Source organism: Chaetodon trifascialis, chromosome 11 (assembly GCF_039877785.1).
Source record: "Chaetodon trifascialis isolate fChaTrf1 chromosome 11, fChaTrf1.hap1, whole genome shotgun sequence".
NCBI classification, from domain to species: domain Eukaryota; kingdom Metazoa; phylum Chordata; class Actinopteri; order Chaetodontiformes; family Chaetodontidae; genus Chaetodon; species Chaetodon trifascialis.
Window position 1 is genome coordinate 6,120,524 of NC_092066.1, and position 18,118 is coordinate 6,138,641.

General features: G+C 44.1%; 1 protein-coding gene across 1 annotated transcript in view; it reads left to right on the forward strand.

The window, feature by feature from the left end:
- Window positions 1-14,612, forward strand: part of LOC139339088 (piezo-type mechanosensitive ion channel component 2) — an 81,489-nt gene extending 66,877 nt beyond the window's left edge. Inside the window, exons 36-54 of the mRNA XM_070974543.1 lie at window positions 7-173; window positions 297-490; window positions 876-1,049; window positions 1,888-2,544; window positions 3,231-3,489; window positions 3,661-3,840; window positions 4,816-5,122; window positions 5,430-5,562; window positions 6,080-6,227; window positions 6,312-6,523; window positions 6,846-7,004; window positions 8,065-8,212; window positions 8,723-8,911; window positions 9,266-9,358; window positions 10,035-10,204; window positions 10,411-10,527; window positions 10,949-11,028; window positions 11,408-11,612; window positions 12,752-14,612. Coding sequence (XP_070830644.1) covers window positions 7-173; window positions 297-490; window positions 876-1,049; window positions 1,888-2,544; window positions 3,231-3,489; window positions 3,661-3,840; window positions 4,816-5,122; window positions 5,430-5,562; window positions 6,080-6,227; window positions 6,312-6,523; window positions 6,846-7,004; window positions 8,065-8,212; window positions 8,723-8,911; window positions 9,266-9,358; window positions 10,035-10,204; window positions 10,411-10,527; window positions 10,949-11,028; window positions 11,408-11,612; window positions 12,752-13,004 — 3,845 coding nt within the window. The 3' untranslated portion in view covers window positions 13,005-14,612. The remainder of the gene's footprint in view (window positions 1-6; window positions 174-296; window positions 491-875; window positions 1,050-1,887; window positions 2,545-3,230; window positions 3,490-3,660; window positions 3,841-4,815; window positions 5,123-5,429; window positions 5,563-6,079; window positions 6,228-6,311; window positions 6,524-6,845; window positions 7,005-8,064; window positions 8,213-8,722; window positions 8,912-9,265; window positions 9,359-10,034; window positions 10,205-10,410; window positions 10,528-10,948; window positions 11,029-11,407; window positions 11,613-12,751) is intronic.
- Window positions 14,613-18,118: the final 3,506 nt, after the last annotated feature.

Here is an 18,118-nt window from a genome sequence, read left to right on the forward strand (position 1 = left end):
CCTCAGACAACATCATCAAGCGAGTGTTCAACATCATAAAGTTCACCTGGGTGCTCTTCCAGACGACGGTGGACAGCTTCACCAAGTGGATGAACGACATGTGCAGAGAGTACATCGACATCTCCACCGTGCTGCGCATAGAGCGCTGCATGCTGACCAGAGAGGTCAAGAAGGTACCGAGAACCTGCACGTTTTATCATGTAGAAGAAGTCACCTTAGCTCATATATGAGCCAACTGATGGACATTAGTGTGATCAAGAGAAGTAGTAAATTATTAACTCCTCTCCTCCTGCCAGGGTAACGTGCCGTCCAGAGAGAGCATCCACGTCTACTACCAGAAGGCCATGAGGCTCAACATGTCCAGGCAGGCCAGTATGGATCGGCTAAGCGAGGACGAGTCGGCCTCAGGCTCCACCAGGGTCCGAAGAAGGCGAGGAGGCTACCGCATGGAGAGCCAGGACTCCACAGCCTCCAGAGACACCATATCCAGGTATGCACAGCCCGATGGTGGTCGAATCAGCAGCGAAATGTTTTGGAGAGTGTTTACCAGAGCTGAGGGAGACAACAATAGATCCTCGCTTCATGACGTCTTCATGTTTGTACCCGGTCTGGAATCGTGATTCCTCAGATTGATTGATTTTTCATGGAGGAATTAATATCATCTCATGGTTATCATCACATTTCATCCTCATTCTTTACTGCATCTTGTCATTTTATGAGGTAAACATGAACTTTCCTGCTCATTTTAAACGTTATGGTTAAATGCTTTTATTACACAGAACATGGGGAACCTCCTGTCTGTGTAACCTAACGTAGACGCCATCTCATCCTTCTCATCACTGATCATTGCATCTGTCACTCTCACCACCTCTCAGTGCCTTCACGGAGGCAACCACTCTGTTTTCTCGCCAATCCACCCTGGAAGACCTGGATGGCATGCCAGAGTGCATTCCCAAAACCAGCGAGCGCGCCAGGCCCAAACTGCGTAAGATGTACGGCCTGGACGTGTCCAATTCATCAATGGACAGTGGCAGCAGCTTCATGTCCAGGTGCCTGGCCTCTGCATCACATCTGTGTTAACTGTCATGTCACTGTTATGAGGAAAGATGATTGACTCCCGTCGGTTTATCAAAAGTTGCCTCCAGATCCGTTTTTTTGGTTGATTTTCAGCTGAATCGCTGCATGACGTTTCTATAACCATTAACACATCGTGTCAAAAAGCCAAAGATTTACAGAATAAAAAAGAAATGCATGTCCTGTTTCCATTTAATCACTGCAAGGTTTTCACCCAATAACGGTGAATTTTATAGTTACACTTCACTTTAACCACCTTATTTAGCATTTATAAACAATATATAAACATTTCATAATGGTTTATATCACACTGTAATGCAGCTGTAAGCAGATGTGTTTGTTAATGTGCTTGTCAGCACCTGTAGCACAGATCATTAATGACAGTATGGTACTAATAAACACAGTAATGATATAAAATGTCCTCATAAGAGCGGTTATACATGTGGACAAATACTGTACATTAGTAAACACTGTCAAAATGTCCTTATGTCTACTTATAACTACATTATAGTGTAGTGAATAGAAAAGACCATTTCTTAAATGTTTATTTTATGTAGTTTTTATAAACGCTTTTCTTTTTTTAAAGCAAAAATATTCATCTATGTCAGTCCCTAGTATGGCAAAAAAATCAAATTCCAGTCAATCAGGTGTATTAAAGACAAAAAGGCTTTAATAAATATGGGTTTGTAAATTTTTGATATGGGCCTGCACATGTTCAGAGGAAGGCAAGTGTGCAGATTTTATTTCAGTTTTTAGTTTTTTAATTTTAAGAACCACGTGAACAGACTCCCCTGCTGTTTTTGTCCTCCGCAGTGAAGCGACCCAGTGCATCACTCTCTACTCCAGACAGGGCACCACAGACACCATAGAGGAAGTGGAGGATGAGCAGGACCAAGGCGAAGACAAGCAGCAGGTTCCCCTGAGATCCCAACAGCAAGACGAGAGTGAGGGGGCCGAGGGCTGTCTGTGGAGCGACGGAGAACCCAGGGAGAGAGAGGAGGAGGAGGAGGGTGAGGGCCAGGAGGGGCTGGAGGATGAGGAGGAAGATGATGAACCAAAGGACCAGGAGAGCCAAGAGAGACAGCAGGTTCCCTGGGAGTCCTTTGGCCCAGATGAGGGCCCCTCCCTCAGGCCGGAGGAGGCCGAGTCTGCTTCTTCTGCCCAGGAGAAGGAGTTCATGACTGAGAGTGAGGAGGGGGGAGGGCAGCAGGACTTCATGCAGACAGAGGGGAGAGCGGGGCTCCTCTACACCCCTGATACAGACGCTTCGAAAACGTCTGACGCTGACGTGCCTCCCAGCTACAGCAAAGCGGTCAGCTTCGACCGTCTGGAAGTTAGCGATGACGAGAGTGACATGGACAGGAAGAGGCGTATGATTATGACCTCCGACAGCCGCTCAGACAGCAGGTCGGACATCATGCTGCCTTCAATGACCACTGAGCTGACGGCCAGCGAACTGCTGCTCAACAAGTAAGTAAAAACAGCTGAAGCCTGTCGGGCATGAAGCTGCTACTGAATGCTTAATTTTTTCATCAGATGTTACCCGACTTTAGTCATAACTTGTTAAATGATGCTACACTTTAGACTATTGAATTTTGGCAACTGCAGTTGAGAAGTTTTGCATATTTTACTAAATGAACAAAAAAATGTTTTCATTGTAAAACATCCTTAAAGTATTAAAGCAAGTATGGTTCAGATATCGTCGCCAGAATCCTGGTGTCCTTCAAATTTCAAATGATAAACTGCTGCACATCCCACAACAACAACAACAACAACAACAACAACAACAACAACAACAACAACAACAACAACAACAGAAATACCTGCAGTGGGACCCAGACTTTCCTCGTCCCTGAGGCTGTCTGTGATTGAGGTGCACTAGTCAAAGTCATTAGGAGACGGTGGGCCTCTGGGCACAGACAGGTGAAAGACCCCTCAGCAAGAGCAAGACACCCAGACTGAAAGAAACACTTCTCTTTGTAGTCATGTGGTTGTTTTACGTCTCTTTGCGGTCGTTTTACTTTTGCTCTGAAGCCCCTCGCCCAGTAGGCCCGATCAGTACTCCCTCCATGCGTGATTTTTAGGTAAAGGAAATTCTAAACCCATTTATTCGTGTATTAGAATCAGAATGGGTCCATCTCTCTGTGTCTGTCCAGGATGTTTTACGATGAGGAGCTGGAGCAGTCCGATAGATTCTACCAAAGGCAGCCTCTGATCCTCCAGCTCTGCTACGCCCTCTACAACATGCTGGTGGCCCACTCAGAGATGGTGTGCTACCTGGTCATCATCATCAACCACATGGTGTCGGCCTCCTGCGCCACCCTGGTCCTTCCCATCACCATCTTCCTCTGGGCCATGCTGTCAGTGCCCCGGCCCAGCAAGCGCTACTGGATGACCGCCATCATCTACACTGAGGTACAGACAGACACCAAGATGTCTTTTCCAAGACGTCAGCTTTTCAAAACATTCACAATTTTCATTTTCTAAGCGTTGATGACAGAAATAAAGCTCTGGTACCTTTTGACAGTAACACTGTCTCACTGAAATGTTTGGCATCGTCCTGACAACATTTTGTTTTCCCCGCAGGTCACCATCGTCATCAAGTACTTCTTCCAGTTTGGCTTCTTCCCCTTCAACAACAACAAAATAGATAAGAACAAACCATATCACCCTCCCAACATCATCGGTGTGGAGAAGAAGGACGGTTACGTCCACTACGACCTGATCCAGTTACTGGCTCTCTTCTTCCACAGATCCATCCTGAAGGTACCTGCAAACGCAGCATATTAGGACGACGTTAACCTGAATATGTGCATCATATTAAAGGATTGTATGGTGTTATTCTACACTTTTTTCTATTGTCAACAAATTCCATGAAAAGAACAAAACCAAAAATTGATTGTTCCTATCCTTTATTACCATTTTCATGTGTTTTTCTGTCTGAGAAATCTCGAAAATAGCCAGCTTTGTCCATTAAACACCATCAGGCTGATAGCTCATCCCATAGATACGAGGTGGCCGGTATATTTGCCCCGAGTCCCTTTAAGTGATGGGGCACAAAATCCACCGGCTTTTTCTGTGCAAAATTTCCTCTCTGTGTTACTTTCCCTCCACACTCAGCTCAGCATGGAAACAAAAAATGGGGAGACAAAAGAGGGGATTTCGTACTAAAACAGCTGGAAGTTGATTTGTCTTAAGCCTCAAGAACTGCGGATTTTGTCCCCCATCGCTTACACTGGAAATGCAATAGGAGGGGATCATTTAATCATCAGTATGAACAGGACGATCACAGCAAGAAAGACATGTCTTCAGTGTCCTGATGGCACCTGACTATCATTTGATGGTGGTGAACCTGATGCCAGTGTTTTTAAACCCTAGCCTGTGCTGATGTTCACTGTCCTGAAATGTCTCATCTGTAATCAGGCCACAAAATTACAACAATTCTCTGTTTGAAGCTCCTCTGAAACACCAGCTATGTTATCTCTTCATTTAATTGAAGGGAAATTTCACAGCGCATTGCTTCCCTAAGGTATAATTATTAATGAATTTCCAGACAACCGAAAAGCAAAAAGAAAATACGAGCAGAGAAAATGAAATTTCTGTGATTGATTATGCGCCTGTGGTCGGGGGGGAACACCTGTTACATCCGCTCTTAGCAGCACAGGGTGTACAAAAGGTGAATATTCATCAGATTTAGATAAAAATATGATTTGACATTTTTCCTCCTTTTTCCACCTCCAGTGTCACGGTCTGTGGGACGAGGACGACCCCAAAGAAAAGAAAGAGGCGCCTCGTCAGAGTGAGTCAGAGGACGAGGGGAAAGACGAAGAGGAGCAGGATCGGGAGTCTGAGCCCACCTCCTCGCTGATCAGTGAGAGGCGAGGCTCCACTCACACCTTGAGATCCCTAAACTTTGGGACCTCCATTGATTCAGGACAAGTCCAGGTGCACTACCCGCAGCAGCAGACCTACCAGCGACGCAAGAGCTCCAGCGGAGGCTCGCACATTTCTCACCGCTCCCTCCACTCCTCTGCGAGGTCCAAGAGAGGTGAAGATCTTTGTGTGTTGTGTGTTTCCTACTGCGATCTCGACAGCTGGTTCAAAAACATGAGACTGAATGGGCAAAGTCAACAATAAGCACACTTCCATTAAGGCAAAGACCTGAGAGTAATGTGTTATTTTCTCTAACAGCGATGATAAGTAGAAGGAATCATCACAAAAAAACTTCATTTCCTGTCGTCTCTAGCCTTGACCCTTGGATTTTATCTCTGGGTTTGTGGATCTCAGGCTGCATCCGTGACTCAGTGTCGCGCCACGGTTCATTTACAGCTCGAAATGTAAATTGTTTTCCACAGGAAGCACCGCTTCCAAAAACAGCAGCCGCAAGGATGGCAGCGAGGCCAGCGTCCATCAGAAGACCCGCAAGCAGATGATCATGGAGAAGCTGAAGGAGCAGCTCTTCAAAGGGAAAGCTTTCATCATAAAGCGGTACGGTGAAACATGGCAGGGTCATAAAAGCTGAGGCAGCTGTGTTTATCTCCGCCCGCGGCGGCTTACTGACAATACAAGAAAGTGTGTAACTCTGTGATCCGTCGAGGAAGCAACGGGACGAATAATGGAGGATGCACTGTGATGTGAGGGATGGAGCAGCTAAATCCTTTCAGAGGCCTAAATTTAGACCTTTAATTACTGCATTCCCGTTAGGCCAGTCAGAGTGATTTTTGTAAGTGCTGTTATTGTTATTGTACTAAATTTAATCACAGCGGGACGAGTGGTTTCTGAGATATTACATCAAGAGCAGTAATTCAGACACGCGGAGAGGATTTTTTAATCAGTTACGTCCTCTCACAATAAAACATGAGTATAACCTTTATTTAACCATCATCCTGATTTTTCAATTAAAGCTGAGCTGCTGAGCGTAAAAGCTCTTCAGAGCTGACTTCAGGGTCTCCTGAGAATGAGGATCACCTGTCTCTTTGCTCAAAGTGACGTCATTTCTTTGTAGGTTCATGGAGATCTACCTTCCCATGAGGCAGTTCTTCCATAACTTGATCCATCCAGAGTACAGCGCGGTCACAGACGTCTACGTGCTGATGTTCCTCGCCGACACGGTCGACTTCATCATCATTGTGTTTGGATTCTGGGCGTTTGGTGTAGGTTCAAGTGATTCTTTTCACCCGAAACCATAAACACAATCACTTCTGACAGCCCCTAACATGTACACATGTCCCCTCCAGAAACACTCGGCGGCAGACATCACGTCGTCTCTGTCGGAGGATCAGGTGCCGGGACCTTTCCTGGTCATGGTCTTGATCCAGTTTGGGACCATGGTGGTGGACCGGGCCCTGTACCTCAGAAAGTCCGTCATGGGCAAGGTCATCTTCCAGGTCATCCTGCTCTTTGGCATCCACTTCTGGATGTTCTTCATCCTGCCAGGAGTCACAGAGAAGTAAGAACTCGATCTTTCAAGGTTTAGATTCAATCAAAATCATTGGTGTCTTTATTGATTTGACTTCAGTTCATTCAGGCTTTGAGATCTTCGGTTCATGCCCTCCATCTCTCTGCCATGTGTGAACGTTTTTACATTCAGAGAGTTTCACATCCAAAAGGAACGTGTTTAGCCCTTTTTTGCTCTGCAATCAAGTCATTTTGTTTTCAAAGCTTAAAATAATCCGAATATTTGAGATTCTTTGTGTTGCCTGTAAATGACAAAAGAATCAAACTGCCTCATCCTTCACTTTTACAATCTGTCGCTTCTCTTCCCCTCGTAGGCGTTTCAGCGAGAACATCGTCGCTCAGATGTGGTATTTTGTCAAGTGCATCTACTTCGGGCTGTCAGCCTATCAGATCCGCTGCGGTTACCCCACCCGTGTTTTGGGAAACTTCCTCACCAAGAGCTACAATTATGTCAACCTCTTCCTGTTTCAAGGGTGAGTTACGCTGGGAAAGTATCATTTCTTCCAGCTGGGCAAACAGGTCCAAGGCTCCGGTCATGTCGCGGTTGACAACCAGCTGCTGCTGCAAGAATGGAAAGAGACGGAGCAAATTACACCTGGAGTCATTTATCACACAGAAATGTGTAAATGAGATATTTGTTGAAGGGGGCGCTGACGTTTATAATCGTCAGTTTTCGGCTCGTCTGTGGGCTGGAATGATTAGTCGGTTAAACGCTTACGCAGATTAGCTGTCTGAAATGAGAGGATGTGCTACTCTCCTCTCTTTTCTGTCATTGTTGATTGTAAATCTTTGGGTTTTGGTCTGTTTTAAAGACTTCCCCGTGGACTCTGTGTGCTTTTGAAGAGCATTTTTCTGATTTTTTTTGACATTATTTGAACTTAGCATTTCATTAATGCATGAGTTGTCTCCAGCATATATCATATATATTATTTTTACCTGAAGTCTGCCTATAAGAGATGATATACGGGCTGTTAAGTGGTATTAATGTAATAGCTTATAATGGTCGCCAATACTAAAGGCAAAGGCAAATTTATTTGTATAGCACATTTCATACACCAGGCAATTCAAAATGCTTTACAGAAGCATAAAAATACATTAAAATCATACATTTCAAAGAAAGAGAAAAAGAAAGAAAGAAATTAGAAGAGAATAGAAAGATAAAAAGAAAATAAAATACATTTAAAGGAAAATTAAAAACAGAAGCCAGTAAGAGACGATAATTTAGCATTTAGAATGATTAAAATCATTGAGCAGATATATTTACTAGTATACTGCTAATACTACTAGTAGTATACTAGTCGGTGTTGTTCAGTTTTATCACTCTTAGTGATTTTAATCGAGATCGTTTTTATCTCTGTTTTGGTGTTTCATTAGAAATGTTAAATCATCATGTCAAAGCTTATTATGCCTGCGCTTCTCTTGGACAAAATGCAGAAATTCATGAGAACGATTTTCTGAATAAGGACATTAAACCTGATTTTCTTTCAGGCTCCTGTTTTGCCAGAATAACTAAGACTGGTGTGTTGTTTCTAGTTTCCGCCTGGTGCCGTTCCTGACGGAGCTGCGAGCCGTGATGGACTGGGTTTGGACCGACACCTCGCTGTCTCTGTCCAGCTGGATCTGTGTGGAGGACATCTACGCTCACATCTTTATCCTCAAGTGCTGGAGAGAGTCTGAGAAGGTGTTTATCTCTGTGGCATCAGAGAGGAATCGCTTTCAGAGCCAAAGTCTGTCATGTTGGAATTCATGCTGAAATTTACGTTAGTGAGTTGTTGAAGGAGATCTGTTTTAGAAATAAGATTAAAGTCTGGTCTGGATCGGCTGGGTGACGGCTGGACTCTCACTCTCTGCAGTGAGCTGTATGTTAGATAACATGTTTGTATCTGTGGTGCGCGATGTTCCCAAAAGTGCATTAAAAATATCTTTATTCTCGGTCTCACAACAGTAAATAATGCACTCCTGCTGTTTTGTCTGCATCAGTGTGCAAGTACTTCCTGTCCTGAAAGTCCTGAAACCTCCAGCCCATAGAAGACATGTAGCTATCACCACTGCATCAGGAGGAAAGATGGAACAAAGTTTCATGAGGACTTCCCCTGAATAAGCTGCACTGTCATGTCAAAACAGCAGCCGATTGGCGCTGCGTGCAGGTCACATGATACATCTCACTGTCTTTCGTCTCGTGCTCCTGCAGAGGTATCCACAACCGCGAGGCCAGAAGAAGAAGAAGGTGGTGAAGTACGGGATGGGAGGCATGATTGTAGTGCTGCTGATCTGTATCGTCTGGTTCCCGCTGCTCTTCATGTCCCTCGTTAAATCTGTAGCCGGAGTCGTCAACCCACCGCTGGATGTCTCCTTTGAAATCACCCTGGCTGGCTTTCAGGTGTGGACACAGTTTGTTTGATCAGATCATTTGAGCTCAAACAATTTGCCAGACAGAAATAAGAAAAGACCAAAGAGATGCTGTGCCCAAAGCCAGATCTTTTCGAAATGAAATGAAATCCTGCTCTTCTGAGTCGAAGTAGGTCTGGATGAAGTAAATAAATCTGGGATTGTTTCTAGGCTGAAGCCAGATCTTTATTTGAGCGTCTTAAAGTGGCGCTTTTTGATCTGTTTGTGTGATTACTGCTGGTCTGTGATGTGTGAGTATTCTGGCTGCAAAGTACCTGATTCAAAAACTTTTCAAGTGTTTTCAGACTTTTGCTAATTTTCCATAAAAATGTCCTTTTTTTCACAGCCCATCTTCACCATGAGCGCTCAGCAAAATCAGCTGCAGCCTGTTACACAAGAGGAATTTGACGCATTTCTGAAGAAATACAATAATGATGATGTAAGCACAAGACATACCTCATAAATACAAGATGTCAGCTGTTGTCTTTATGTCATATAATTCACTGCACTGCTGTAAACCAGGTTTTAACGTCGATCTAAAGGTTTCCTCTCTGGTTGTGGTGTCAGAACAGACACTGTGGCAGCACTTTGGGCTAAATGCTAACATTAGCATACTAACATGCTCAGTCTGCTCTGCAGCTATGCTCACTCAAGTTTGCCATGCAAAGTTTAGCACGTTAGCATGCTAACATTTGCCGATCTGCTAATTAGCAGCCAACGTAAACTGTTATTTTCTCAATGACTCAGTTATTTTAGTGCATAAAATGTTGTGTTGAAAAAGACCTTTCACACTTTCCTGTTTTTCTGTTTATGATCATGTAGGATGAAGGAAATCTTCACAGTTGAGAAGCTAAAACAAGGGAATGCAAATAGCTGCTCATCTAATTCAATGTGGTCGATTAATTAACTCATTGATTCAAATTTTATGGCAATCCATGCAATCCTTATTGAGAAATTTCACTCTGAACCAAATTGGGGGATCAACCAGCACTGACCTCTGTAGAGCCACACCACACGGGGGCTTTACCCAGACATCTTTACAAAATTTAAACATGTTTTAATGAGTAATTAATACAAAATTGTGTTCCTGACATGTGGTTTGGTTCCACGGTTAGGAGGCCTTGCAGTGGCTGGAGAGCTACATGTCTCAGGACCTGTACATCGCACAGCTGAAAGGCAGCTCCAACTCCCTGTGGACCATCAGCCCGCCCAGCAGAAACAACCTGATCGAGATGTTAGGCTCCGAGGAGGAATTCCTCATCACTGTGTCCTGGTCCGTGCAAAGGTACGGCGAAATGTTCTCGAACATCCTTCCTTCTTGTTGTCATTCACGTCTTTCACTTGTATGTAACTATGCGACAGTTAGTGATCATCATTTGTTTTGAACTCTTCCACTCAATGCAATGGTACCTCAGTTCAATCGAGGCGTAACTGGGAGCCAAATAAAACACGTACAGCTGCAACATGTTTTCCCTCTTGTTGTGATCTCAGAAACCAAAGTCTCGGCGCCAAAGCTGAAACAGCATCTGGGAAACGAGTGTCAGTCCTCGACCAAAACACCAAGAAGAACCTCGCCAGGCTCCTCAATGCAACAGGAGACAACAAAGTGTGAGTTTATCAGCTGCTTTCCATCTTCTTTGCACGTTTCCACTGCGAGGAGCTAAAATCTCATCAGTCAGTCACAGATGAGATACCTTCCTCCTCTACAGGTAGCAAAACTATGACTTTGCAGAGGGAGTTGCAGTGTGTTAGCTTGTTAGCTTTAGAGGTATGTTTTGAGCTTTGAACTTAGCGGTTTCCTCCTGAGCTAAGCTAAGCTAACCACCTCCCGGCTTTAGCTCCATACTTGACAGGACATGAGTGGTGACATTGCTCTCACCCGTCATCTTTCATCCCTCAGGACAGGAGAAACGACTTTTTGACTTTTACACCCTTAAACACGACAGCAGTTAATATGAGAACTGGAGGAAACCAGAATGAAACCCTGAGTCTGTCCTCTTGCTAACTAACAGCTTCTCGTCCTCTGCAGGATCCTGGCGGACATCTTCCCTCGTTATATTCGCGCCCCCAGTGACTCCGATGCCAAGCCTGTGGACCAGCTTTATAAAGGTGAACATCTTTATCACTGTACAGATTAGACTGATGTAGGAGCCTCTTTTAAAGTTCCTCTTTTCAATAAATTGACACCTGTCCTCAAAGTGCTTGTCGATAAATAAAACTTTGAGTCGTCTTTGTGTCTTTATTTAAAGCCATGATGATTACAATTTTAATATTTCTGACTTTGCTGCACGTATCAGTGATCTGAAAGATGCTAAAATCACAATAAAATTCTACATACAGTAGCTTTAAAGAAGAAACTTTACTTTTTTTTAGTTTATATATTGAAATTACTGAAATTTCTTATTTCTATTTGATTGTATGAGTCATGTATTGAGTTTCCCTGTTCGGGCCCTTGTGAATGTCTTTCATTTCATTCTTCTGTCTGCAGATAACAAGATGTTTAACATATCCTTGACCTTGAAGCGGACTAACAACACTGGGGATCAGACTCAGGAGTGGTGGATCGTCAAGCAGACAGAGGACGGCCCGATCACAAAGAAGCAGCAGAAGTACAGGGACGACACGGGGCTGGAGCTCTACGTATTCAGCGACCAAGTCAGCCCCCCCAGTTTGGGCTTCCTGGCCGGATATGGGTACGTGGTGACTGGTCCTGCTTTGGTTTTTGCAGTGACGCGTCATGTTTAACAGTTTGGTTATTGTCTGCATCTGTTAGGCTTGGTGCTTATTACCGTGGTGATTTGAAGTTTAAATTATGGGAAATAATAAAACGGTGATTTCCTGCCAAGAGGTCACAAGATGAATCTTTGGGGTGGCGAACTGATTTACAGACAAAGAACGCTGCAAAAGAAAATGATGTTTTTACACACACGTACATATATTTTTGACTCATCTTTGTTAGAGGACAATTTTGCATAATGTTTGATGAGAAACGGCGACCTGTGCAACATTTCCAGACGCTTTTAATCCACATTTAAAACCGGGGTGTGGCTCAGATCAGGATTCATCCCACAGAGCCACAGAACAAAAAGCCCTGAGCCCAGCTTCTCTTACTGCAAATCTTCAATAAGGTCTTGTGGTCCTGTTTTCATTAGATGATGCAAGAAGCAGCCAGATATTTCAAGTAACTGGTCCGTTTATGAAAAGCAGTTTCACGGGTCAGTAATGAACCTTAATCCTCATCCTGTAGAGTAGTTTTCTACTTGTAACGTGAGAGAGAATCTGTGTTGCTCGCTCATACGTGGACAGCAAATGTCTCATGTCTCCTGTTCATGTCAGTGCAGACAAGAAAAACATAAAAGACCAGTTAATGACGTGGATAGTTGAGTGTATACAGGGTGAAATTAACCGAATGCAGGAAAGGCAGATTTATGGAAATTAGGAAGCCCAGAAAATCAACACGCTCACCGTCCACACAAGCTGAAGCCATGTCAAAGCACGCCAAACCAACAGCTGGCGATATGACCAGAAAGTCACGTTGGCCAATCAGGCGGTGGTGTGTAAACATGCAAAAAATCGTGTCAGAAAGGGTAGCACCATTAGCGCTATCCTGGCCGTGTCCCCTCGTGTAAATAAAGGCGATAACGGCACACGCTGTGGCGTCCCCCTCTGCACATCAACACTGCAAACAACAGCCTGCAGGGGCCTCCTGCTGGAGCAGCACTCTGAGAGATGAACCCTGAACCTGCAGCAGCCTTTGCATGTCGTCTGCCAGCAAGAGAGCTCAGAAATCCACTTTGTATACGTTGTGTAACTTCCTCTCTTCCCTGTCTAGGATCATGGGCCTGTACGCGTCTGTGGTTCTGGTCATCGGCAAGTTCGTGCGCGAGTTTTTCAGCGGCATCTCCCACACCATCATGTTTGAGGAGCTGCCCAACGTGGACCGCATCCTCAAGCTGTGCACCGACATCTTCCTGGTCCGAGAGACGGGGGAGCTGGACCTGGAGGAGGACATGTACGCCAAACTCATCTTCCTCTACCGCTCGCCAGAGACTATGATCAAGTGGACCAGAGAGAAAACTCAGTGAAGCTCAGCGAGGGGACGTTAACCAACGAGGGCGAGCCGGAGCTTCTCGGACAGGAGCCGCTCGGGTCGGTCGCCCTGTTTCAGCCCGTTCGCCTGCTGAGGGAGCACAAAGCAGCTCCTCCTCGGCTGAGCTCTGACAGCAGCGATACAGCATTAGCTCCACAATAAAACACTTGTTTAAGTTAGAAACTGGCATTTTATACTATTTACAGACAAAAAAACAACAATTGCAGTCATATTACTAATAGATGAGGACAAACTTGCCGGTGCTGTATTTATCTTGGCTCAGTTTGGCATCCAGTGGATAAAACAAGCAGCTGGTGTTCAGCTGGAGGAATCCTGTAGGGAGATTTTCTGAAGTTATAAAAAGTGCTATCTCTAACGTAAAGGTAGGTTTTTAAACACAAATGCTCAGCAGCCTCCCTGCTCTGCACGCCTGCCTCCAACAACGAGGAGCAGCTCGACCTGAATGAAACATTCACCTTTAAGGGCTTCACACCAACAGAAAAGTGCACAACAACAACAACCACATGAGCACAACCTCGTATCTCCTCCAACTGGAACGCTCCGATCGTGGGACTGTGCAATATTGAGCTGTCGTTCCTTCAGGCTCTCGAAGGATGTGGACGGAGGGACGAGGCCGGTTCTGACAGACACGTGCAGACCACCTTTTTTTTTTTTTTTTTTTAACGTCAGAGGCCACATGGGAGCCTCTCCAGAGACGCAGAAAACATGATCAGACAATCTTTACTTGCCTTATTTTGTTTGTATGAGAAGAACTGAAACTCTTAACAACTACATATCTTTCTCAGGAAGAGCTGTTTTCACAGATATTCGTCGTTATGAGTTATATGTCACATGTAGGCTTTGATGGATCTAAGAGAGACTGGAGAAAAGATGAAAACTATTTAAATGGCATGAAAATTTAATGCGGATGGACTGATGCCGAGTATGTTTACTGCACAGGGGAAAAGTTGCAAGACTGTATTAGAGAGTAAATGTATGGCTGTGGACTGTTTTCCTCACAGACAAAGAGATTAATTGCCAATCATCCATGTTGTGGATCATCTACAGGTTGGCTGGAGTCCAGACCAGCAGAGGGCTGTTTCTGAATCAGGGTAACGCGCATCAGGTGGTCGACGCTCACACATCACTTGTGAACCTCTCGCTGTTTTTAACGTTCACGCTCGTGAGCGCTGCGGCAGAAACGAGCAGAAGAAGAAGATTCCTCACACAAAGGGCTGAAACACGAAGCCCTTTGGTCCAAACTATGCATCAGAGAACATTGTAGCATGAGAGAAAAACTTCATTATTGTCATGACTAATTTTCATTACGTGTACATACAAGTTTAAGGGGAGAGGTCAGGGTGGAATGAAATGTGAATCTGTGCCTGTACGTTACTGCCATGCGGTATGACAGAGGTCCAGAGATGTGCAAATAAAGCATCTGGGAAGGTGTGGAGTTTTGCATTCAGCTGCTGTTTGCTTGTGGAAAAGGACGGCGAGGGAGCAGGTGGAGGATCTGTGTGTTCGTTAAGTGGATTCTGATGGAAAACAGCTGCGGTGGACTGAACCCGGACCCTCTGCTCCAAAGACGGCCTCCACCGCTAACCACTAACCTGCTGCATCGGCTCTGCTCCTTCAAAGTCAGATTTTGATTGGCTTACAAAATGTAGAACAATTTTAATGTTATCTATGTTTAGTTTTTTATTGCATTTCATTAATAATAATAATAATAATAATAATAATAATAATAATAATAATAATAATGCAAAGTTGCAGTGCTTTAATACATAAAGGCTAAAGGAGAGCAGAAGGAAAACCAAGTGCAAAGAATAGAAACAATATACAGTATCTCACAAAAGTGAGTACACCCCCACATTTTTGTAAAAGCTTTATTGTATCTTTTCATGGGACAACACTGAAGATATGCCACTTTGATACAATGTAAAGTATCAGCTTGTATAACTGTGTAAATTTGCTGGGCCCTCAAAGTAACTCAACACACAGACATTAATGTCTAAACCGCCGGCAACAAAAGTGAGTACACCTCTAAGTGAAAATGGCCAAATTGTGCCCAATTAGCCATTTTCCTCCCTGGTGTCATGTGACTCGTTAGTGTCACAAGGTCTCAGGTGTGAATGGGGAGCAGGTGTGTTAAATTTGGTGTTCTCGCTCTCACACTCTCTCAGCCAATTCAATTCAATTCAATTCAATTCAATTCAATTCAATTCAATTCAATTCAATTCAATATTCCTTTATTCGTCCCTCGAGGGGAAATTCCGAATTTCACAGCAGCATCAATAACAGAATAGAATATTAAAAGACAAAGTGCATGCACGTTTACACGTAGCAGGGTATTTTGGAAAACGGATATTTTGGCCCCTCCGTTTTCAAAAATAACATCGCGCACACAACATGGCTTTCAAAAATGTTGTCGTTTACATGAACCCGCATAAATCCGCCGTCAAGCGCATCATAACTATGCCAAACCTATGGGCGGGGAGGTAAACAAGGTCGCTCACATGACGTTAAGTATTTTCAGTTGTATGTTGTGACGTTTCGGAACCTAAAACGCAGTTTAACCCAGTTTACACGCCAACACATAACAGGCGTTTTCAGAAATCTCCACTTTGGCCGGAGTTTTTAAAAATGATCGTTTTCCATGAAAAAAAAAACTCTGTTTGCGTGTAAACGAGAGGCCAAACCGCATGAAAACATGTGCGTTTTCTTTAAGTGTAAATGTAGGCTCATACCGGTCACTGGAAGTTCAACATGGCTCTGCTGCAGAGGTTAAAGGGGTGGGGGGGTCAGCCTGTCAGTGCTCAGACCATACACTGTATTAAACTGGTCTGTATGGCTGTCGTCCCAGAAAGAAGCCTCTTCTAAAGATGATGCACAAGAAAGCCCGCCAACAGTTTGCTGAAGACAAGCAGACTAAGGACATGGATTACTGGAACCATGTCCTGTGGTCTGATGAGACCAAGATGAACTTATTTGGTTCAGAGTGGAGTGCTGCCGGCTGTGCGGAGCTACAGTTCAGTGAGGGAACCATGAATGCCAACATGTACTGTGACATACTGAAGCAGAGCATGATCCCCTCCCTTTGGAAACTGGGCCGCAGGGCAGTACGACCCCAAACACACCTCCAAGATGACCACTGCCTCGCTAAAGAAACTGAAGGTAAAGGTGATGGACTGGCCAAACATGTCTCCAGACCTAAACCCTACTGAGCATCTGTGGAGCATCCTCAAACGGAAGGTGAAGGAGCGCAAGGTCTCGAACATCCACCAGCTCTGTGATGTCGTCAGGGAGGAGTGGAGGAGGGTCCCAGTGGCAACCTGTGACGCTATAGTGAACTCTACGCCCAAGAGAGTCAAGTTCTGAAAAATAATGGTGGCCACATTAAATATTGACACTTTGGGCACAATTTGGCCATTTTCACTTAGAGGTGTACTCACTTTTGTTGCCGGCGGTTTAGACATTAATGTCTGTGTGTTGAGTTATTTTGAGGGCCCAGCAAATTTACACTGTTATACAAGCTGATACTTTACATTGTATCAAAGTGGCATATCTTCAGTGTTGTCCCATGAAAAGATATATTAAGATATTAACACAAATGTGAGGGGTGTACTCACTTTTGTGAGATACTGTATAATAAAAAGGAGAAACAAGTAATGAAAACCGCAGCAGACTAATCACATGGAGTGTGTGTCGGCCATATTTACACTCATAGAGTCACATGCAGCATTGGGGCTGCAAAAAAAAAAAAAAATGTGGATGTAAATGTGTGATGAAGAGAAACGTTATTAGATGTGTGTGTCATATAAGTGGGTTACGTGTAGAGTGGGTTGCATTGCATTGCAAGGAAATTAGGCTTTTGGAGCCTTTGTGCATGTGTTTTTGCTCCATCTCACAAAGTTCCCATAGTCCTGGAGTCCACGTGTTGTACGAAAGACGTTCAGCCACTTCATTACGATGCAATTAATAGAGGCCACTTGCAGGAAACGTGACAAATTGATTTTTCCCTTCCTTAAAGGCCGTGTAGTGCTCGTCTCGCTGCCGAGCAGAGCAGAGTCTGACCCGTTCAAGGAAATGTACAGAGACCATGAAATGCCACACAATGGAAATGTTTATTGATGCATGTGCAGTTTGGAGATATGCTTTTGAGGAATATTCAAGAAGTGGGCAACGGCACAAATAAAAAAAAAATGTAAACAATCCCTTTATCACCTTTAGTTTTAATTGGCAGGTAAATCTTAATCGTGGGCTTCTCACATTTACAGCATGAGCAACGAGCTAAATCACAAATTCAGCATTAGGAGGGAAATCTATGGGGGAAATGCACTGAACGCATCACTGCATGGTCCCTTTCTCCTGTTTGAGATGCTCAGATTCGAGGATAGTTCTGTGGAAACTGGAAATAAAGACACAGCCATGGCTTTTTTTTTTTCTTTAAGAGGTGGAAGATGACACGCACCTCGAGGTAGACAGACAGAAACAGTCTACGGTGAGCTACAAGCTGCGCCATCGGGAGCCGTGCTTTCATTTTCTCGAATAAGCGCCAATGCTGAAGACAACAGTGTCGATCGTTTCGAAGCGTGAATGGTCACAAATTCAGGCTTTTGATTTTGATGGACCACCAGTCCAAACATGCATGAACAAACTGATTGCATATATTGTTCCAGTAACGTTTTCAACGGGCCGCAGCCGTCAATACTGAATAAATTAACTCTGTACAAATAAACACCTATACACTGACCAACCCATTAGAGTATATTTAGAGTGTTTGTGATTTTAATATACCTACGACAATCTTAAGACTCTACTCACAAACAATGACAGCAGAATTTACAGCTTCACAGAGACGAGAAATAATCAAGCGTTTACATACAACAGGCTTTCATACATTATTGAACATTGAAGATTTTCCATTACGCTGAGGATCCACCTCAAAGAAACACAAATTAAAAGGCTGCTTAAACTCGGTTCGACTCTTCTGCGACACCAGCTGTTGCGGGTTTGAAATGAGCTTTTTTTTTTTCCTTATTTGTTGCACGATAACGATCACACAGCCACACATCTGGGCCTCAGAGCTGAAAGGGTTTCTCAAGG